The sequence below is a fragment of the Crocodylus porosus genome, unplaced genomic scaffold, assembly GCF_001723895.1.
Source record: "Crocodylus porosus isolate Cpor-Errol unplaced genomic scaffold, CroPor_comp1, whole genome shotgun sequence".
Taxonomy (NCBI): domain Eukaryota; kingdom Metazoa; phylum Chordata; order Crocodylia; family Crocodylidae; genus Crocodylus; species Crocodylus porosus.
Genome location: NW_017728896.1, coordinates 217,101 through 241,180, shown reverse-complemented (window position 1 = coordinate 241,180; position 24,080 = coordinate 217,101). Strand labels below are relative to the sequence as shown.

The window sequence follows — 24,080 nt, the reverse complement described above, 5'->3', positions numbered from 1 at the left end:
CGGCATTCCTGCTTAATCACAACATATGAAGTTGAGCGAGTCCCTTGTGTTTGCTAACCAAAAAAGAATGGGGACTACAAAGACAAGAAGGTAAAAGCCAACTGTTGACTGCTCTTTGATACAGTTACCATCATTTTCCCCACCAAGGGAATAAATAGTCAAATTAGCTTAAATTGGTTGTGTATGAATTGGAATACTGTTTCCTACATCCGCTGCCTTCATGCTGAGCAATGCATGCAACGCTGCCTTAATCACACATCACATGCATCATTGCATGCCATCCCTACATATTTTCAGAGACCCATTTGGGATATTGTGCACTTACAAATTGTATTGAGCTGGAAGGGAATTAAAAACAACACCGCAATATAAATGCTACTGTTTAATAGTCTCCTGTACTAGGCAGCAGCTTGCAAGAGAGACACAGTATGCATACATGGCTCTTCATTTGCTCTTGCTTCAACCTTGTATACTAGCTAGAATCACTATGGGCTCAGCTTTGGCCCTGGCATATCTACACAGTTAAGAGTAAAACCCATCAGATGTCATGCAATCAGTGATGATTTACTTCGAAACAGGCCATTTATTAACAAGGAAACTGAAGCTCTCAGACAATATAAGAACAGCTTTAACTTAAATTATCCACTTACACCGAGATGCTACCTCATTAATGTCCAGCATCAAGAGTACCAAGCAGCTCATACCAACAAGAGCTTAGGATATACCACCACAAGAGGGAATGGCTAAACTTTGGACGACTGAGTAGTTGTCCCGCATCTCCCACCCCCTAGAAACCCGCCCATAGCTCCTGCTTCTAGCCACGCTCTACATCTCTTCCAAGTGGAGGTACCACTCAACTACATGACTTTTCCCCTTGGGGCCACACTGTTGCTACACATATCTGAACAAAAAGAAAAATCAAGACACAACTCTGGGGTGTTAGCCCCTCCAATGATCCAACCGCTAAGGCTAGGGTCAGCCTAGGTGGGAAAAGGCAGCATAGAGAAGATATCACCACGGTCAGGTGCTGCTGGGTGGAGAAGCAGAAGAAATAAGGGGGGGAAAAAAGGGGATCATGGATTTAAGATGGCATCAATAAGTCGTGTGGAAGAGAACCACAGCAAGGTGGTTTCCATACATCGCCTGCTTATACCAGGGGTGAAATTCTGTCTAGACACCACTCTTTGGAGCTTCCTTCTCAGAGACCGTTATATGAAGACCGAGTCCCAGCTATGCTTCAACCCCAGAACCAACCCCCTAAAAACGTCCGTCTCTCTTTCTCTAGCACATGCCCTCAAGCCAGGCAACAAAAAAATTTACTTCCTGAAACCTGAGTTGGAGGGACTGAGTGTTCGGCTGCCCTGACGTACAACCGGCTTCTCAAATCAACTCCATACGTACCCTACGTCAATCAGACATGACCTCTGCAGAATGCAAGATGCAGGACAAAGTCATTGTTCATATCAGCAGATGAAAAGGGTTGGGAATAGGAGTCTCAAACTGACTACATGACTTAGAAGTACAAGTCCCATAGACTTGCAAGCACTCATTGGCTCCTCCATGCTTATATCAACTTTAAAAATACGACCAAGGTACGTGTAACATCCTTATTTGTGATCTTAGCTGCTGGATAGTCTCGGCGACCTATCAAAATGCGTACCAATCCTTCTTATCAAATATTTCATCTGAATTTTGCATCCACATAATAATTCCCTTTGGTCAAAATACCAACGAATGAATTGTTAAGGGGGGAAGGGGGAAGAAGAAGAATCTGGTTTCGGCAAACAGAATTAAGCAGGTCGATAACCTCACCCACAACCGAGAAATGTGATTGAGCAACCAACATTGCACAGTTCTTTAACGACAGCATTTTACTTCAACCTCTTTATTCTCAGGTCTGGGGAAAGGGTACTGATAGCTATGACCCAGCAGGAAAAAACACTGATACCCCTTTCCTCACATATTACTGCCACACCCTCTGCACTTCTTGGTTTGTTTTTTGGGGGTTTTCTTTGCTAGCAGGTGAGAAAGTTCAACAAGACAACTGTTGATGTAGATAATAAGTGCTTCCTGCCTGTTTCCACTTCCCTGGCAGTGATAACACCTCTGAGCAGCACAAGCTCACATAAGGCCTAAGTGAGAAATAGCCATCCTTCGCTTTCCTTTTTTGAAGAAGAGAGATATTGTGGACAGGAGTGCAGCGCTCACCAGGAGGACGCCTACAAAGACCAGCATTGTTCTGGCTCCCCTGGTTCTTCCCAGTGGTCTGTGGGTTGGAGGTATACGTAAGCACTCAAATTATTTTACAGGAAGCTGGGCAGCCACTTCAGGTCACTACTTATGCAAATGAACTTTTCATAGCCTGTATACATAATGCCATAGTGGATTTCTTGACATGTTTTCTGCGGGATGGAACAGCAGATCTGGGGCAGGACTTGCTATCAGGTTAAAAGACCGAAACAGGATCTCCCCCGTCCCGACTTGCTTGCATGAAAGATCTCAGCTCCCCGGAGACAGTGGCCCCAGCCCCCTTTTCTTAGGTTCTATTCAAACCATCTGAGATTTTTTTTTAAATATTGCGCGCCCAACAACTCTTTGGCAGATCACTTCACATCCAGCGAAAGCAGCTGTCAAGCAGTTTCTATGTGAATGTTAGACAGCACAGCTGAAAATACGATCTGATGGTTCAGAAAGTATTTAGCTTAGGCATGGAGATGACATGCATTTCTCCTTCATCAGCTCTTCACGATCATCTGGAGAAAACACGCGAGTTTTCCATTTTCACAGGCCACACTTGGGTTGTAGCCTAAAGGAGAAACACGCTCCAGATTAAGGAACGGCAGAAGAACTCATTAGCTTAGTCCCCGAACATCTCCCCTAGATAAATGCAGGCTCTGTGCAGGTCCAGCTAACGAACACTTGCAATACCCATTGCTCTATGGCTCCATCCAGCCTAGTTTTACAGCATCTCCAGCAGCCAGGCGTCCACTAAACACCTTGTCAGCAAGCTGATTTTGGACTCGAGTTAAAGAGCCTGGCTTCTTTTCTGAACTGTTGCTTGGCTGAAACCTCTTCCTCTCAGCCCCTGACCTACCTAGAGAACAGAAGGGCTCCAAGAGCTGAAATGAAATCTAAAGCAGGGAGGGAGGGCTGTGTCTAGGGAGTCACAAGCTTAGAGGGAAGGTGACACCATAAATTAGCACAATGGAGACAAACATCTTGCTGGACATGGACCCAGGCAATCTCTGCTGCACCTACAACTCTCTCAACCCCCCTGACAGATCCAACTTGCACTGCTCAGGGGGAACTTTTAGGAGATTCCCAGGCTGGTATGTAAGATGCAGGCAAAACATCTAGGGATTATTTTGCCTCCAGGAACCAAGATCAAACTTGGAGTCTCCCTCTCTACACCCTGGTTTTGGTACTTGGGAGAAAACAGATCTCGGTCTCACCTCTTCTGCATTCAATGCAGGATTGATTCCCTTCGGCGCGGTCTACATCGTCTTTCACCCAAAACTGGCTATCAGCAAACAGCCCTGCACGCAGCAGCCCTCGGACCAGAAGCAGCGAGGCCACTTTGCAGGCTTGAGGCTGCTGTGGCCCTGAGCCCCATTTTGCAAGAGGGAACGACTGAACTGTCAGCATCAGGTGGATGGATAACACTCCCGTCAGAAGGCAGAGGGGACAAGACACTGGGGGGAATTCATCCAGACATCAGCTACCTTTGGGAGGGAAGGAGTTTAAAACAAACAAAAAAAGATCAACCTACCAGTATGTGTCTGCCTATGGGCCTCCAGGGCATCTTCTTTTGAGAACTGCGCACCGCACTGATCACAGACAAACGCCTTGGCACCCGCTGGAGACAGAGAAAGAGAAAGTACGTTATAAAGGTACCCATCCCCGGGGACAACTTCGGATGCTTCGACAGAAATGCCATCTTGAAACACCTCTGCCAACAGGAGACGGCACAACGTGGGCCATTTCTTCTATAGGGGGAAGGGAAGAGGGCCACAAACATTTGGGTGCTGGCTAGAACAGGGACTGGGCTCTTCAGAAAGCTGCAATTGTTAATGGGGATTTTGCTTTAAACGAGACCAATTTAAACCAGCCAGTGTCCAATACCGCCAACCAAAACAGCGTTCCAATCAGCACCTGATAACAGGAATTATCCACTCTTGAGGACATGCTACAGCAATCCTCTATGGGTCCAATTTGTGCGATCAATGTGAAAAATGACACAAACTAGGATAATTCCCAAGAAGTAATAAAAAAAAAAAAAAAAAAAGGTCTCTCGCTTCGCAGAATGGGAAACCCATTCGATAGAAGGACAAAACAGTTCACACTCCACATCATAGCCGTCTAAGTCCTATTTTACCCAGAAGCAAGGTGGGGGAAGCATGCGCGTTGCAGGACCAAAACCAAAACGTGTTGTTCAAAAAGGGCTCGGAAAACGAATGCGCGGTTAATGTGACGTTGCTTTTTAAAACGGAAGAGCTGCTTTTCAACAAGAAATTAAATGTTTGTTTAAAAAAAAAATCATTAGACATCAATGACTTCCATCAGAGCGGCAACTGATCTCATTTTAATTGGTTTCCTGCACCCCCATCCGACTGTAGCAGTTCGAGTCCCGCTATCTAAAGGAGAGGCGGCAAGAAAGAACACGGCACCATCTGATAAGCAACGTGGCAGAAACAACACAATTTAGTGAAAGGCACAGATATTTCTACAACTATTAGAGAGATGTGGTATTTGTGGGAATTCTTAGAAAATTGCTATCAGCATGTGCTGCATGTATTGGGTCAGAGGCTCTAGTTAAAATGAGAAAAAAACAGGATGTCTAACAGCAGATAAGTAACTTGCAGATAAAAATAGATTAACAATATACACAATCTTCTAAGCATATGCTGCTAGGACAAAGCTGTGAACACATTTGTGAGATTTTGAAGTTTGATTCATCTGCTGTAAGAAACTAAACATGGATTAGAGTATGACAGAATAACCTTCAAGATGGTATGAAGGGAAGAATAAAAAAAAGGGCTTCATCACTTGTTGTCTGTACCTTAGCTACAAAGCTTTCCCTGCTCGATTTGAAAGCGTTCCCATCCTCAGACATCAAACTGCTCTGTGGCTTATTTCCAGGAATTCAGATAATGATTCTCATCTCCATCCCGCCCTTCCAGGCAGGGTCCAAGAAACACCCTCTCCATGCCCTGCCCTGCCCCCCCTCCGAATACAGGTTTTCAGAGCCAGGTGCAGACAAAAGCAGGTACAGAAACAGAGAGAGGTGCCATGAGATCCATTAAAAAAAAAAAAAAGAGAATTCCTTTGCCTTTAAATTGTCTTAGTAACGGCTGGCTCACAGGCAGAAATATTTGGCAGCAGTGAAATTAAAAGTGATAAATTTTCTCGCCAAGCTTTGATCGATAATAGAGGTCTCATCTGTTAATCAATAAGACAGTCTGCCTGTTTACTGTGCATATGTTGTTCTCTGCTGCCTTCGGTATGATGTCAAGTTTGCATTCAAAACAACTCAAGTGTGCATTAGCCACATGGCTGTGTCTCCCCCCCACCCCTAAAAAAAAGCCTTACAGTGACATCATGTAGCCAGTAACACATTCAGAAAGGCATCAATGAGGGCTCACTCCTTTCAGTCGCATGCAATTAAAAGAAATACATATACGATGGCAAATTATTTCACAAGAGCTTCTTTTACGGAGGAGAACCAGCGGACAACAGATGCAACGGATCTGACTCCCGGCCAAACCTGCAACACCAGTTCAAAGGGGAAGGCGATAAAGAGAATGAGCAAGGATATGAGGCCGGCTGCCCCCTCCCCTCCCCAACAAAGTACTGCTTTAATAATAAACACGGCTCTATTACCAGCATAATTAGAAAGGTCACTTCTATTTGCGAACTATTACAGTCCATCATGCCAGAGCCTACTCAGAGAATGTTTTGTTCCCAGATCGCTGACCCCAAAGGCCAGGACAGCTCCTACCGGTCGGTGCTGCCCATGCAGACAATAGCCAAATGCTGAAATCTCTTAGGCCCAGGCTGGAAGAGTCTGGTTGCAGACACATGACAACTCATTTAAAGCCATTTACTTTTTCTAAGCAGAAGTAACGTGCAGCCTGCACTTTTACCCCAAGCAGTTGCTAATTTGCGGTGCGCGGTGTTTTTTAAAGGATGCTGCATTTGATTTTCAGGGCCTCAGAGTGCAAGTCTGAAATGACTCACTTCTCTGCTAGCTAAGCTCTTCTGGCTGGCCGCACTGCATTAGAGGCAGCAATATACAACAGGAGGAAGCGTGTTAACAAGTTCAGCGCAGGCCGGGACGGCTTCCTGTTATACCTAGAAAGTAGATGAATTGGTACAGGCAATCAACAAGCCCCGGCTGCGGGCGGATGGCACAAAATGAAAGCGTGCATGGCAAAGGCAACGTGAAGCCCTGATGGCCTGGTTTTCAAAGGTGTCAGTACCCAAAGCCGTCACTGCAGTCCATGAGAAGTCAGAGAGGCTGAAATTCTCAGGGAGCCTGAAAGTCATGCCATCGTGTTGATTAGTTAAGGGAGCTTTCACTGGCTTACACATACAGGTGCCTGGTTTTAGCAGCGTAGCCAGGCCTTCCAGCTGCAATCAAGAGCTTTACCAGCGTTCGGCACCCAGGACTCCCACCTAAGCCCAGGAGGATTCAGAATTGCCAAGGGAAATAATGGCAACTTCCGCTGGAAGATTATATCCTGAACTCAAAGGGGGGGGACGTACTCCATGCTCGAACAGGTCTCTAACTTCCCTGAAGCCTGCAATACAGAGAAGACTTTGTTGCATTGCTGTGTTCTGCATTGAGACAAAAGTCACCTTCTTAGATGAACAATGCTATGTCACTTCCCAGCCCAGATATAGATAAGTACAATCTAGTTTTCTATAAACTCCTGAAAAAATAACAGACGAACAACAACGGAAAGGCCAAGGCGCCCTGATGTAGGAAGCTGCTCTGCGCGCGACGAAAACGGAGGTTTGGCCAGAGACTTCAGAAGTTTTGGGACTAGGGAGGAATTGTTAAAAAGATCTAGGCCACCACATGTTGCCTCTGATAAAAATGGATGCAACCTGCAAAAGCCCTGCAGTGACTCGAGTCACGGGGACTTAGTCACTTATACCCTTTTCAAACCCAATACACGCAACGTACTGTCAATACCTGCTGGGGCAATGAATCTCCACCAGGGTTTCAAACCCACTGATGCAAAATGCAACCCATGAGGTTATGGTGACCTGCTGCGTGCCATCCCAGCTAGACCAGCATGTTAAATAGGTCAGAACTGATTCATTTTCAAATTGTTTTCTACTTCTCCTAGACACTTAAAAAGTTGACAATTGCACAAATTTTCCTGACGCAACAGTTTCTTCCCTACTCTTGAGACGTGTTGAAGTTTTGCATTTCATCGGGGGCAGGAGGAACTGGGTCAGGCGGACATACGGGCAGCGAGGCCAAGGGAATCTGAGAGGCCGAGAGCCTGGGGTACGTACGCACAAGACCATAATGCTAGCTGAGCCCAAACAGGGTCCCAGTGCGAAGCACCTGCTTCACACAAGCCCCTTGGACCCTGTTTGGGCTCAGCTAGCATTATGGTCTTGTGCGTACGTACCCCAGGCTCTCGGCCTCTCAGATTCCTCAACCCAAATGCCACCCCTTCGTCACCGAAGACAGTACCTGGAACAGCCACGGAGGCAAGATGGAGACAGAAACTGTGCTAGAAGTCACAAAATCACAGAAAACGAGCATTGAAGGGAGCTCAGGAGGTCACATCTAGTCCAACCCCCTACTCAAGGCAGAAGCAGCTCCAACTACATCATCCTAGCCAGGGCTTGGTCTACCTGGGTCTTTAAAACCTCCAAGGATGGAGACTGCATCACCTCTCCAGGTCACCTGTTCCAGTGCTTCACCGCCCTCCTAATGAGAAGGTTGTTCTTAATATCCAACTTAAACTATCCTGGCTGCCACTTGACCCCACTGCTCCTTATTCTGTCGTCTGCCACCAGTGAGGTCAGTCCAGCTCCGTCCTCTTTGCAGCCCCCCTGCAAGCATCACAGAATCAAAGAAAATGAGGGTGGGAAGGGAGCTCAGGAGGTCACATCTAGTCTAACCCCTGCTCCAAGCAGGACCAGCCCCAGCTACATCATCCCAGCTGAGGCTTTGTCTAGCTGGGTCTTCAAAACTTAAAATCTGAACTTTGTTCAACATCCGATTCTGCAAACCGATACGAAGCAACCCCAAACCGCTCCCCGGTGGGCGTGGGATACAGGCACAGTGACAACCATATGCCATCCAATAATGTGCAAAAAAAAAATGTGAGCTCCAACTCATGGCAGGGGGAGGAGGGGGGAAGCTCACAGACAAATATTAAAAACGCAATATAACAAAATAAAATAATTAAAAAAAAGAGCTTGCCAGCATCTGGGGGGGATGAAAAATTCCTTGAGATTTTAAAATAAACATCTTGAATGTTCTGATGAGATATGCATGCCTGGTTACATAAGGAAGTACAGCGTGTACCAAAACAGCATACCCCAAAAAAGCATAAGCTGTCAGAACAATAAGTACAGACATAGAGCATTTTACAACAGGCTCTGCTGTACAGTTTTATTTACAGTACCTCTTATCAGTCAGGGAACAGTACACTGCCTGCCAATTTTCAAAAGGCCAGGACTGTGTGTTCTTGCACTCAAGTAGATGTGTACTCCAGGCAGGGAATTTTTTTTGTTTTTAATCAACAAAACAAAAACTGATACCGAGCCAGGATTCCTGTAACGTACACATGTAGGGGGTGGGGAGATGCGGAGAATACGGTGATTGAATATGTAAATAGTTCAAGGTTAATTTTACTACGTGAGTCACCAGGAAAAATGTCATCCAACATCTGAGCTTATTATAACAGGGTTCAGAAAAAAAAAAACCGAAAAAACACCCAACAGCAAGATATTTATTAAAGGGAGCATGACATATCTGAAAGCAATACATCAGCAGCTCGTGGGGGTTTTTTTGTTTTTGTTTTAGCACCACCCATAGAAACTATTAGCCCATTAAAATGTAAACAACATTTTGGAGGGGGGGGGGCAGTATTTTTAGCAAGTGGACTCTGTTGACTACAGTATATAGATATCTTTGGATGATCTTCCCAATGGGATGGGACGTAACGTGCTGCCAAGTGTCAGCTGTGTCTGAGGGCATGCCTTGTAACTGGCACACAAGTCTCAGAGCCTTACATTTCTGTTTGTACAAGGAAATTTATAGCCCCTGCCTAATAAAGGTCCTTGCTGCAAAGGCTTGGCATAAACACACAATGGAGAGGCTGCTTTTTCCATTCAGCCGGATTCTGCACAGTCATTGCTGCCCTCCAGAGCGGCTGGAAACCTCCATCGTTCCTATTCCTCCCTTGTCTGGGCCTATCCCTTACCCTGAACTTAGGAAACAGCTACCTGGTTTATCGCCCCTTCTCTGCAGCCCAGGAGAAATTAACTGCACCCCTCAAAGAACAGTGTCTTCTGCCAGCACGCCCGCTACCACCCACGGAGGACCGGCCGTTTACAACACAGCTTCTGCTCCCTTATGGAGACGGAGTGGTGGCAGTGAAAATAAACCCGGAATAAATATGAAGACAGCTAAGAACCACTAAGTTTCTGAGGCATATTTCCAAACCCAGCCTGCTTCAGCATTTGAACATCACTAATAAAACCAGAATGGGAACAATCTTTCGGCCTCCTAACTCTAGGCCAACATCCCCTCTGCCTTCCCACAGACTCCTAAGTGGGCACATCTACACGTGTGCTTTAATGCATAATAGTCTACTTCAATGTGCATTAAAGTGGCACTTAGAAAAAACATGTCATTTAGTTAATCCGCATTAAAATAGGCTCGTGTGCATTGTCACTTAAAAACCATACTATTTAGTTAATCCGCGTTAAAATAGGCTAATGTTCATTAAGCATCACTTTAAAAACCGTGCTGTTCAGTTAATGCACATTAAGACAGGCTAATGCGCATTTTCCTACTACCTCACAATGGAAGGCATTTATACACGTACCTTTGTCTGCTCCAACACGCTGGAAATACAGTGCGTCAGAGCAGACTCGATTAATCGAGTCTGAAGAGTATGTGGGCTGATGTGCCCGGTGCTCCGTCGCATACATTTGTATAAACAGTGAAATGTGCATCAACGCACAGGAAATGGTGGTGGTGCTCTTTTGAACTGAAACACATCCAATGTGTTTTAGTTAAAAAACCGCGCGGCCGGCATTTTCTCAGTGCTGACACGCGTTTCGCCATTTATATAAATGTATGTGCCCGGCGCTGTGGCACATACATGTGCACAAATGCCCACAAGTACTGGATTGAATATGCATTAACTAAAGTGCATTAATGCATGTGCAGACAGAGTCTGAGCACTGGGTTGCACCCAGCACAGACACCTCCTTGACAACCCGGATAGGAGGCTTCCCGGTCCATAAACTCAATCCACCTCCAGGGCCCTTGGCTTAAAAAGACTGCATTTAGGCCGGGGGTTTATTTAAACCTGAAGCCTTGACACCACCTCCTCTTTTTTGCATTGTGCTAGCATCAGACACTGCAGTCAGGGATCTGGGCCCCCACTGTGCATACCAAAAGGCAAAAATGGTCCCTGCCCCTTGTTTTATGCTAGTAGCTCTAAGACCCAGACTGTCACCAGTTTCCTCCCACCAGGTCTGTGTTTCACATGCTGTCTCTTCCCCCTCTCACTTGTCTTTCAGGCCACCAGCCTGCCACCTGCAAAGCAACATCTTTAATAAATTCTGATTTATCCTGACAAAAAGGAAAACAAAACGAGCAAAAAAGTAAATTTGGGAAGCCTCAGGACCCACCTGTCCTTTGCAACAAAAGCAGACAGTCTGTCACCTCCCTTCCTTGCATCTGTTCAGACTGGCATTTGTACAGCCCCTGGCACAGTGGAGCCATGAACCTCCTAAGGGACCTCTAGGAACAAGGGCAACAGCTTCCATCACGGTCCCAAAGCAGGTCCTACAGCCTCTGCAAACTGATGACACCCGGACTCCTCTACAAAGGCAATTACAGCAGAACCATTGTAATCACCGAGGGTAGGAAAGAGGAGATTAACCTGCATGTGGCTAGGAGATCAAGCTGGAATTATCGAACATGCCCGAGATCCAACTGGGAAGGGGGGGGTGGGGAAGAGGAGGACGACACACACTTGGCTGAGTGTGCGCCGGGTGATTTACACTGCACTCGAGCACATATGGACAAACTCCTGCAGAGACCTGGCAGCCAGGGATTTTCTTGCGCTGGCTACATCGGCTTGGACCCAGGCAATTGCAGCAGTTGAGCAAGACTAAAGCCCTTCTAGATGAAGCAGGCAAAGCTACGACGAGTAGGAAGCCAGAGCCATAAAAGTCAGATGGAAACTGGCCTGGCAGCATCAGTCTTTGGCTGGCCAGGAAGCAGAGCTTAGGAAGACTGCAGTACTAAAGCAGAGCCCATGTGGACTCGCATATAGGTGGCTTGCTTACTGCAAGCAGGTTCCTTCCGAGGGAGAGAGAAAGGAGGTTCATGAAGACAATCAAAACATTCATCCCACTATGTGCAAATGATACTTTTTTTGGGGAATCATGCCTAGCGACTTGCGCTGCGTAGCTGCCACATCACTGGGGAAGAGCTGTAGCTTCTCCCTGGATCGGCGAGGGAGGGCTTAAGCCTTCCAAAGGTGCAATTATCCCAGAGGAAATCAAGCACTACTAGAGCCCAGAAATATTACTGTCTTTTGAACATGGCCAAGGTGAACCAAAATGACTGTAAGCCAAGCTCCTAGTGCTACCTGGGTTGCTCGTAAAGAGTTTGTGGTTGCTGCTTGTCTGGCCTGGAAAACTTCCCACGACTTCAAAACACCACGACGTGGATGTGAGCCCTGAGCCTAGCGGGCCCATGTCCTGCTTCTACCTGCAGCGGGGGTTGTTGTTCTTCCAGACTTCTTTGGTTCACATGGGGCAGATTTCCACCCCACCCCCACCCCCCCTGCAAGGGAGCTGGACCTCACAGGAATGGGTCCAACAATTCCATAACACCGTATGGAAGAGCTTTCACCCATAAAATACCACCGGGGAACCAAGGCCCTGAAGCAGCGCTCAAAGATCTCCATCTGCTCTACTCGCTAGCAGAGCATGAAGTACCTGCAAGCACAAAGGATGCTACAGGGGTGCACGGCCTGTTCCCCTCGATCGGTTGCTAATCTGGCAGAGGCGCCCTTTCCGTTCCTTCTGCAGTAGGAGCAGAGCAGTAGCCTCCTCCTACCATCTCTCCCTGCATAGGGACGTAGCTCTCCATAGGGCGAGATAGCAACTCATTTGGTATTATTAAGGGAAACATGCTCATCTCATGAACCAGGATTTCTTTCTTTAAAACAGCTGGCGCATGCCCGAGACCCCAACACATCTTTCATGCACGCCCGTTCTCAAGGGACGCTTGACACACATAACCCACTTGGGCCGAGATGCTAACTTGGTATTTCCAATTTGCCTGCCCCCTCGTTCCTTGTCCTCCCCTTTGCATGGGGAAGGATCCTTCCTAAAGGCGACAGACCTGGTGGCTGGACTCATTGACAGATTAGGCTGGGTGCTCGGTTTGCTCCAGGGAACCCAAAAGAGCTCGGCAGAATTACCCACGTCAAGGATATGGTGGACTGGGCCTTCCAGAACCAGCAAACAAAGATGACGAAAGCCATGGTGGGTTTCTGCCTAAGAAAGCAAGGATGCCCAAGAAAGTCACTTCCAGCACCCTCACTATTTTTAATTCATTTAAAAGAAAGAATAGATTCTTTCAGACTCCCCTGGGCATTTACACTGCAATATGCAGAGACAATTGATCAGCTGCCAGCTGTCTGGTTCAAGTCTTACTTTAGAATAAAGCAAGCAGCAAGCCTTATCGTTTGACTATATCTTCTGTAAAATATCCTGAGTCCCAGAGACGCAGCTGAAAGGTCCCGGTTAAGTGACACCGCCAGAATAGCTCTAAGCCTTCAGAAAGCCTCCGCTGATCTGAAAACAGAGCTTTTCTATTTTTAGTCACTATCAACCTAATAATACTTCCCAACACCCATTCAGTTTAATTACTTTATTGAGGACAAGAAATAGGCTCTCCAGTTTTAACACTTCTGATGTTAGGAAGTAGTAAAATGTTCTAAACTGGTTAAAAATGACACTCGTTTGCCTGCCTTTGGTGTTCCTGAAGCCTTAATTGTGGCTCAGGCATGGATGTTAGACTCCCTGGCTGCTTCGGAGCTTTGATTCTTCCCTCCCTTCCACTGCAACTGAGGTGTTGCCTTACGGGCCCCGTGATGACACCGTCCATTAAAAATAATATAGATATTCAGTTAAATAGTCTGAAGCATCACTTACAGGACAGGAATTTTGCCTACCGCACTAACTCTCTGCGCTTGTCTTTCTTTTGCTTTTTTTTTTTTTTTTGTTAGGCCGGGCGAGAGGTCCACGCACCTCCCTGTTTTACTGTATCGGGTCCCAAGCATTAAAATCTCTCTGACAACTAAACTGACACTCAGATCAATGCTGGAAACCAGAAAGGCTTCTCTGCGGAGAGCGGTGGGCGTTGCAAGCGCTATGCTGGAAGCCTTCCCTCTGATGCCTTTGCTGCTTCCCATTGTAAAGCATCGAGCCCCGTGTCTACGTTCTCCAAATGCAACACTAAGAAGAAACCGATTCTTCCCACCTCATAAATGCCCTGGTTTAAGTGCACTCTGCCACCACCCCCTTTCCGCGAGACTTCGTATAGAGGCAAGCGTGTTATCGGGAGGACAGACCGAGCACAACTGTTCAAATAGGGATTTTTTAAATGGCCCCGTCGCCTTTAAAAGCTCCAAGTCCACTCCTTAGGTGCTCAAACACCTTCATAAACCTGCCTTTCCTACAAAGGCACACAAGGAATGCCTCATTAACCCCCCAAACTAACTAATTTTACAATTTACTAAAACGCTGCTTTCCTACACCCATTTAACCATCCCTGACTGTGATAAACTTTTATGAGGATGGTGGTGAAGAGAAAGACAAGATGACAAGGGGGAAAGTGGAGAGAAGGATTTAAAAATATGTAAAAAGCTGCATATTCCCAGATAAAGGGGTGCCGGTTTTATCCACAGAAGCCAGGGGAGAGGTGCAGTCTCGCAGAAGCCACCCCCCATGTGCAAAAGAGATCATCTTCCTGCCACAATAATAGGTCTGCAAAGGGACTGCCTGGTATTTGGGTGATGACAGGAAATATTCTGCCCGGACTTGCAAACAGTTCTGCTGGCAGTTACATGGGAAAGGTATGTGCTTCAGCAGAACGGGACTCCCCATCAAGGAAACAGGGTGCCAGCCTGTACTGGGAGAGATGCAGAATCATAGAAAATTTGGGCTGGAAGGAACCTCCGAAGGTCCCACCTAGCCCACCCCCCTGCTCAAAGCAAGGCCGTCCCCAGCTCTATCATCCCATCCAAGGCTTTGTCGAGCCAGGTCTTAAACACCTCCAAGGACGGAGAGTCTGCCACCTTGCTGGGTCACCTGTTCCAGTGCTATGTCAAACAGTATCGCCTTATAATGGTCTATCATGCTGCGGGCATAATGGTCGCTGCAAACATCCTTGATGCCCCTCCAAGCTATTTGTGTGGAAGCAGGAGGGAATTACGCCAGCTCTCATTTCCACCAAGTTCAAGTAAAGTTCGCACTGGACTATCCATAACAGTTGGTTTCCAAATGTTCCAGCTGCAAGGCTGCAGGCCCACAAATTTGCTCAAGTTGGCAAAAAACGACTGTGCGTTTGGAGGGCGAACACGAGAGGTAGCTCTAAGGAACCTACCCGAACCACCCAGAGGAGCGAGCCGCGTCATCAAGAAGCCTGTAAAAACCCAACTGCCTGCCCCCAAGTGACAGTGTCCCTGTCCCCAACTCTAAGCACCGACCAAGGAGCTGTCCAAGCTCTTCCTGGGCGAGTGCCGTGGTATCAGTCAGCCTGGCCCAGCTGGAGGCACACTGCACACAAAGCAAGGTGCAACCACCCCACACCGTGATGACGCCCGGCGGTCCACAGGCAGCCAACTTGCTTCTTCCAGACATGACGGGAGATGCCCCAGAAGAAACACCTATCGTCTCAGGAGAACGTCCAGGGATCTGCCTTGTGATTTCCCCTTTTTTGCAATGAGATGTCTCAGTGGCTGCTGAAGTCTTCTGCTCCCACCTTGGGAAATGAGGCTTCTTCTCTCAAGGGACATTTACTTTCCTTCACAGAGAAAACAGATGGCCGCAGAGTGGCTGCCACTGTCCGATATGATGCCACATTACTTGTGAAGCCACAGCCACGTCTGGCAGGGCTTTCCCGCAGAACAAGACTCTGAAGTAAGGAAACTGTGCCTTGAAGGTGTGTGGGACAAGGGACAGTTACAATCTCTGGCTTCATCTGACTTCTAGCATACCAGGCCATACGATTTCACCCAGCAAAAATAACTACCATCGTAGGAGGCACGACACGATTTGAACCCAGGACTCTTGGCACCCAAAGCAAGGATCAATCCCTAGCATCTCAAGCTCTTTGCAGGGACAAACCCGCACTCCTTATTACCAAACATCTTTGCATTCATGATCAGGGCTGCCCCAGTAGCCTGGACTGGAAAGAATGGAATCCTGCCCCAATTTCTTGACAGCATCATCATCATCATCAGGCCAGCCTTGTAGTTCATCCCAGAGTCCAGAGGAAGCCGTTGAAGAGATTTGTCAAGAGGATTGGCAACACCCCCTGGAGAAACCCAATCATCTGATCGGCTGCATGCAGTCACCATCTTCTCCCTAGTTCACCAGGTTCACCTGGGCTCACGTGCACAGTGGCAAAGGGCTTTATTACTTCCAGATAAATGGTGGAGAGGGGACAGCGCACGCAAAGGTCCATCTCACAAGAGCGGCAAAAGCAGCGCCTAATTCTGGGACTCCTGCTCCGTGTTGCAACAGGGCACTGAGACCCAGCTCCCAATGCAGCCCCCTTAAACGGACACCCCATAAAACACATTTAGCACAGCTAAAAAATCCCTACATTGCTACAGAAACTGGGCCCAGCAGTGTCTTCAATAACAAGAACGGATGCCACGGGGAAGTAAATTGGGGAACCTCTTTGCCCTGACCGGGGAAAGCTGCAGGCTTGGCTGGGCTGTTTGGGAAGTGCCACAGCTGCGAAGACCCATTTCCTTTCCTGTTGAAAGGCCTCAAAAATCCACTTGTATCACTAACCCCGACTGCCTCGCAGGCACACTATTTTAATCCTATGCTACAGCGGGGTCTAAAACATGGGGGTGAGCAAGCATTCAAACAGCACACTCCTCCAACGCACATATAAGCCCACTCCCTTTAAAATAAGAGAAGGAATAACAATTATTCGCCCAACATTGCATCTAGTATAGGGAGATAGAAAGGGACTAAGTGAACATCAGGTCCTCTTCTGACTGTATTTTCATAATTTGCATTTTCCGAAGCGATCCAGCCAGGATTTCACTTACAATAACGATATTCCACCCCAAAAACACAGGGGATTAATAGAAAAAAATGTGGATTATATATTATTAAAGTGCAGTAATTGACAAGAGGGTAGGGAGAAAGAGAAAAATATGGATTTAAAAAAAAAAAAAAATCGCCAAGTAAATTTATGCGTTGTCGTTGCTTTACTACCTAATTAATTCAGTAATTTCAAAAACAATTTTATTTATGTTCCATTTACCACATCAAAAGCGCAAAGAAAAAAAACCCACAGTGATGCTAAAATAATACCTCAAGGCATCTATTTTTAATCAGTTAAAAAAAAGAAAAAACAGAAAAAAAATCCCCAAAACAACTGGTTTCTGTACAATCTCTCTTGGGCAGACCACCAACTCTAAGAGAGAAAAAACAGCCAAGTCCTCTGAGTGCCTTCCTGGCTGCCGAAAACAGAGCTTGTCAAAAAAAAAAAAAAAAAAACCAAAAAAAAAAACCAAAAAAAAAAAAAACAAATCCATAATGGCCTGAGGCTCCTCTCCAATCTATTTTCTGCTCAGCTGGTTTTAAATGAAGTTATTATGAGTCATTAAAACACCCGCAAGCCTGTGGAAGTCAGCCAATTACAATTTTAAATTTAGCCTGTTCTCTACCCCATTCTCTTGTTTTCTTCTTTTGCCCACATAAAGCCACTTTATTATTATTATTATTATTATTTTTTCCCTTCTCCCCTATTTCACCCAAATGGAAGAGACAGTTATGAAAATCTCCAGCATTTGAAGTTATAAAGGAAAAGGGCCCAAAAGATAAAAACCAACCTCCCCTCCCCAAAAAACAAAAAAAACCCCAAAAAACAGGTTTGGAGGTTTAAGGAAAGGCAAGAGATTTTTATTTTTTTTTATTTTAAAAACATACCAGGAAAAAAAATGCACTAATTGAATATATACGTAAAAAAGAGAAGCACAGGTTTTTGAAAGGTAAAGGCAGGCTTCTAAATCGAGCATGAATGTCAGTGTAAGTCACCAAATATGATGAGCTCATTTCATTTTTAAATCTGGAAGGTAATGGTCTGTGCTGTGCTATTAAAGCAAAGGAACAATTTTCAGCTTTCATGTAAACCTCATTGTACAAAATGCCCAGGATACGAGAGCAGCCCCCACCCGGCACAGAGCCCCCCTCCTTCTCAAGTCAAGTTTGTTGAATTCCGTTTCCTGCACAATCATAATGGTTTATGCGGTTTAAAGCAGGTTTATAAACATCAACTATTATCTTTGGGACAATCTGGTTGACTGGCTCATGCATTTCAAATCAGCCTAAATGCTCTTCTTCACTCCCATAAGGTGGGAAGGATCGTCAGGAAAAGGACAAGCGGCATCCAGCTTCAACGGTAGGGCGCCGCATCCTTGTTTGGGCAAATAAATAATCATAAAGCAAAAAAACCACACACACACACACACACACACACACACAAAAGACCCAAAAAGCCCGTGGCCCCTCTCTCATACCTAGCCCTGCCTCAATTAAAAACCTACACAGCCCTCCCTCTGCACCATATATATAGATTTCGAGCCTCCACACAAATAGCCTTGTACAGTGGTAGCGCTTTTGGTTCCGCACAATTAGATCCGTAGCAAGTTATTATAGATGTTTAGACAATTGTTAAAGCCTCTCGAACGGTTCGCATAAAGGGAGCCTGGATAATAACCTTCCTGTGCGGAGAGGTTGGCGGGGGGGGGGTGACCGGGGCGTGTTTCCTGGATGCTCTCTCATTGCCCCAAGCAATGGCACGCTTCGCAGCCGGAGATCCTGACGGGCTCCCGCGTCCCGGGCATTTTCATTTGATTTTCTTCTCTTCTGCAGAAGGTCTTCGGCACGGATCAGCTCATTTCCCACCGATGCGTCTTCTCTCCCCAGCCGCAAAGAACGCCAAGGGCCCCTTTGCTGGGGGGAGCTCTTTGTGGGTACCCACAACCCCAAGATGCACTCTGCTGCTTCATTTTGCAAATCATTTCCTTCCGCAGACACCCAGAAAGGGTCCTGCAGACTTTCCTGGCCATAGCTAGAAACCAACCTCTGTGTTTTCAGGGAGGAGCGGGTTGTAAGCATTAGTAGTCACTAAGACAAAGCCCGCTTTTAAAGTGGTCAGAAATGTCTCCCAGAGCAAGACAATTCCCCCCCGTTCTCACTCCAGTCCTGGGCGTCAATGCTGCCGGTTGCTCACCGACATCACACTGGGCTTGATTCAGGCCTCGCTCTAGATTTACCCCAAGTGAAGACCACTGATTTCAAGGCCAAGTTGAAAGCAGTCTGCAGAATCAGAGATGCCCTCTCCATGGGACTTGCTCAGTGTGGTGGACTGGAGCCAGAAACCCTGCAGGAAAGGCTTAATGCTTCTTTGTGAACCTCTGTCTTTGCTACCTCCCTGCCATCATCTCCTCATCTTTAGGGGATGGGAAGAGAGTAACTCTGCAATTTGGGGAAAATATTTGACCCAGCTCGTTTCCAAATGGTTTCCTCCCTTGTGCAGGAGGCAGTAACCAAAAGTGATACAAGAGAGAGCTGTACCAATGCATTCAAAATAGGTACTGGATGATCTCTTTAAAACAGCTCCGCCAGGATGTTCCTCCATCCAACCGAGCTGCTTTTGAACTAGGAAGAGGGGTTTCCTTTTTAACAAAACAAGTAACTGGAGCCTGTAAGGGGTGACCCTTTGGCTGCCACAGTTATCCTGCAAAAGCCAGGCAAACAGGGGCATACGCTACATCGCATCCTCACAGCTCAATTCTGAGAGAGGTTAATGAGAGAAAAGGAGACCCCCCCCGATGGTTGGGGAACCATTCGCTAGGATGCTCCGGGCCCTCTGAAGAATGCAGAGCTCAATGCACGCGACAGCCAAGGCACGCGAGACCCTTCTCCCGGGCAGAACGGAGCTAAGGCAGCCGATTCTGCCCGAGGGACTTTGCCCCCGTCCCCAGGCACTGCAGCAGGTCTGTGCCACGTCGCCAGCGCCCGAGTCCTCCGCCCGCCACCAAGGTGAAGGTCAGAATGGAGGGAGCTTGGCTGCTCCCACTGCCCTCTGCTTGGCTTGGCATGTGCTTAGCCCTGCCTGCCATTTTAGGAATGCAGCTGACAGTGTTCAGCATGTCCGGTGTCACCCATGACAGGGCTTCAGCTCTCAGCTTCCCTGCCCTTCACGGTCAGAAACATGAAAGGTTAAAAGCTCGTGGGGAGACAGGTGCCTGCCAGGAATCCAGCCCTGAAGTTGCCATCCTCCACACAAGTCCTTCCCAACCCATCCTGCGAGTCATTTAGAGAAGCTGGGCCAGGAGGAAGAAAGTCCTTTCTTCCAGATGCCAGCCTCACTAAACCACAGAGAGATGAGACCAAGGACTGACTATGTGAACTTTGTTAGCTTGCTCCACATACTCAGAGGCTGCTTGGGAAGGGGGTGGGTAAAGGGGAACGGTTTAGGATAAAAAAATAATAATAATAATAATTTCACTTTAGCAACAAAAAAATAATAATAAAAAGAAAAAAAAAAGAGGTTATTACATAATTTCCACTTTTCCTCCACCCTTAAAGTAATGTTCTATCTGACAGCCTCCTCTCAGAGGGGAAAAAATGACAAATCCAATCCAAAATTCAACAGCCTGTGTTCTGTTCAGAAAGCACACAGTGTACTGTACAGCCCATAAAACTCCAAACAGCCTCCAGACACTTCTGCAATCGTCCTCCATCAAAACACTTTGTCTTGCATACAAAAATAAGATACAGTGCTGAACGGAATACAAAATCAGCCCATTACAGTACAGGGAGGCTGCTACTTAGCAACAAGGGGGCTTTAAAGCCGTGATGCTCTACAGGAAACAAAATCTGTCAAGCCTGTTGGGCAAATGATAAACATTAGCAGTATTAAAAAACACAAAAGCCATGTAAATGGGTCGTGCGCGACGTGGGGAGGCACGGAGGGAAGGAAGCGCGGGGTGCAGGGGAGAGGGGGCCGATCCCCCCGGGTTCACCCCCAACCCGGCTGCCGACTCCGAACCCCGTTGATCCCCCTCGTTTCAGGAGGCTGGGGGGCGAGCGGGCAGGGAATATTTTCTAATGCAACGCCCAGCAATGAACTTTCAGAACTTTCCCATCTCGCATGCATGAAGAGCAACCTGAGAGAAAATGGGTTACAGTGCGATGATCACATATATTTAGCAGTATTAATGTAGACAGATGTGCATAAGATTTATTTGCTACAGAGAGCGCCATGGTGTAATGGGTCCTGGCATTACACTCTATGCATAATGCTTAGCAGAAACACCTTGAATAACAAAAAGCATCCAAAAGAGAGGAGAGAGGGAAAGTGGCAGCGACTGCTGAAAAATAAATATATTTCATCAGGTAAAAAAGGGAAAAATACCCTGGCTCTGGATCAGCAGCAGGGTCTAGGATTCCAGCCAAAACAGGAGCTAAAAAGCAAACCATATTCTTCTAGTCTCAGCTTAGGCTCTTGAGGCAGAAAAGAAGGGGGGGGGAGGGAAGAAATGTATTTTTCATCAGCCAGTGTATAATTTATAAACAGCATTAAACAGTTTTTGTTTTCTTTTTTCCTCTCTCCTGTGTATGAGGGTTGGGCAGCAGTCAAGCCTGCATTAATTTCTGCTTTGGGTACAGTGTGTTCTTGGATGCACATCTGCGAATGATCATAAACTCTCTGGAATGCTGGCAGAACATCCAGACCTGCCGGCAAGCCGATGACATCACTCTGGGAATAAGTTTGGGATACCAGCCAAAATTCAAAAGGAGGGGGAGCGGGCAAAATATCCCCAAAGAATCTCAGTGCTTCCCTTTCTTCTTCATTTTACATCAATGCAGGCAAACAGTAATATTAATTATAACGACAATACACGCAGCAGAGGGAGGCACCAGCCTTCCAAAACATTCAAACTATCTGCTCCATCTCAGGCGCCCGGCGATATGACATCTTCCATAGCTCAACGCTTAATAAGGAGATAACCGCAGAACATGAAGAGGAAGGAAAAGTTTACATTCATTAGCGATAGGTAGCAAATGAATTAGTCGCAGCTTTAGATCTTGGCCAGATAAAGCCGGTCCCTGAAAAACACTCGGCCATGGTGGGAATGTGCCAGCAGCCGGGGGGAGGTGGACGGGCTGGAGACTGCGCAGCGAAACGGCCAGGGAGAGGGGATGGCCGGCGAACCTCGGGTATCTTTGCTCCATGCGTTTTTGCCACTGCTTTTGTTGCAGCTTTTTTTTTTTTGCTCCTGCCATGTTTCAGCTGTCAGGATGCTCCTTTATTCTTGTCACACGAGCAGCTGAAGTCAGAGAGCCCGCATCACCTTGCCTTCATGTCATGCAGATTATACATCAGACGGGAGGAAAGAAGAGGCGGCCTCTCCATTTCAGGTGTCAGAGCCCTTCACGCGTCGGAGCCGTGGCGGTGCGCTGGCAGGAGCAGACCCCGGAGCTTCCCCCAACTTTGGCACCCCCTCCTTACTCCCACAGCATGTTTCCAAGGGCCACGTGTCCTCAGAAGCCCTCTAAGCCCCTGCTTGAATTTTTCCCCTTCCTTGATGACAAATGGACACCCCCTCCATCCACCCCAACCGTTACCGCCAGAGCAACTGGCTAAAAGCCTGGGATCAGATTCTGGCCGCCCTCAAAGGATGGCACAAGGAACACGACAGTCCCTCCAGCCCCTGCGCCGGGCACAATCCGTGTGCTGCTCGACTGCGAGATGCTGTGGAGTCCCGGTGCTGGCCGTGGCGCTGGAGGCCATGGAGAAGATTTGGAGGGTGAGGACCAGGAGACGGGCAGCACTACCTCCGCTCCCAGATGAGCACTGCTGTAAGCTCAGCAGCCTCCCCTAGGCACGCTTTCCCCAGGTTGGAGAGCAGGATGAGGCCTCTCCATGCCTTGCCACAGCTGGGTCATTGTCACCATCATCTGACCCCAAACACAGCACCCCAGGCTGGGTCGGAGAGACTGAATTCAAGAGCACGCCCTCCGCGAGAGCCAGCGCTCGGCTTTTCAGTGCATTCTGCCAACCGGTTCGGCATCAGCCTACGTGACCTGCTAAGCCGCACAAGGGAATAAAGCAATCACGCAGCCCCAACTTCGGTGTTAGCATAACACTGAGAGGATCAGCATGGCCTTACCAACACTGGCACAGACGCCCCGAACCATCCAGAAAATCATTGCACGAGGACACGCGGCTCTGGGCAGAGTGGCACGGGGACTGGCGGGGTGAATTAGCATGGGTGTCACCCACATGTGTGCACACGCACTATAAGATAGGTGTCAGGTGACACAATTTCTGGTTTCAACTCTTGGCAACTCTTCTGAGGTAAGCAAGTCCCTGAGGGATGTCTGCACAGATAACACACAGGATAGGAACAGAGAGGGCTGCAAAGAGGCCCGCTTCCTCTACTCTGGAGCGGGCTAAATGCCCAAACCGTAACGCCACAAGAGCTGAAGCTGGAAGGGCAAGACTCGCCATGGACACAGTCCTCTAAAAGGACCAGGGCCCTGCTATGGGCTGTAGGGGAAGAAGGTGAAAACCCACGCAGTGAGCTGGCTCTCTGGTGACTCCGGCCCAGCTGTGCAGAGAAGGTGTTTTGGATCCAGGCTGCTGTAGCCCACTTAAAACAAAACCCAGCGAGCTCGTGCCTGCAGCCAGCTGCAGAAGCACCTGTTGGTTCAGAGAAAACCGCTGCTGGTTGAGGCCGCGGAGCCTGGAAGCTGCAGGAGCCGATCGCCTGGAGCTCTCCCTGCCCCTCCCCGAGCACCCGGCCCACGTCCTTCCTTAGAGAGCTGGGGCAGGAAGGGGTGGGGGAGACGAGACGCCTCCTTGATCTGCAATGTTTGCAGGCGTGCCTCAAGAAGCTTTAATGACAAGAGCAACCTGGAGGCAACCACATCGTGCATGCTTATGACTCTTTCAGCACTCGGTTGGTTCAGCGCAAACTGAAATGCTTGGATTTTGCCACGATTTTTACCTTAAAAACCAACGGTAACTGATATTGCTGGGTGACCTTCGCCAGAACACCCTGACCACAGAATTAAGAGCACAGCTCAGTTTGCAGTTTTATAACCACGATACACACCAGTGCGACTCGCACGCATGGCGTGAGCATCCCTGAGAACGCACACCCACGTATGCTCTGGCATGCAAAAGCAACTCTTTGACATGCAAAAGCAACTCCCCTCTGCTTTCTGGGAGGACGGCGTTTCCCCCCCCACTATCTCACTGCAGGTTCTCACATTTTGCAACGGTGCCTACCTCCAGATGTGCATTTTAGCACTGCCGGCCTACACGCCCGCGATCCTGCCGGGCACTGGGCATTGCCCGCTCCCGCAGGAGTATACTGTGTCAGAGAGTGTGCCGTCCAAGTGACACAAACTGCAAAGCAAAGAAGGGTCTACTGGGACATCAGACTGACCTGCGGGGCACATACCTTACCGTTCCCCTGGGTGATCCATGCATCAAGCCTGTATTTTGGGGCAGAGTTTCAGCATGT

The 24,080-nt window shown here is 47.7% G+C and overlaps 1 protein-coding gene across 1 annotated transcript in view; it reads right to left on the bottom strand.

The window, feature by feature from the left end:
• Positions 1-24,080, bottom strand: part of ZBTB16 (zinc finger and BTB domain containing 16) — a 160,134-nt gene that overhangs the window by 52,861 nt on the left and 83,193 nt on the right. The window contains exon 3 of the mRNA XM_019556532.1: positions 3,770-3,856. Within this exon, the coding sequence (XP_019412077.1) occupies positions 3,770-3,856 (87 nt within the window). The remainder of the gene's footprint in view (positions 1-3,769; positions 3,857-24,080) is intronic.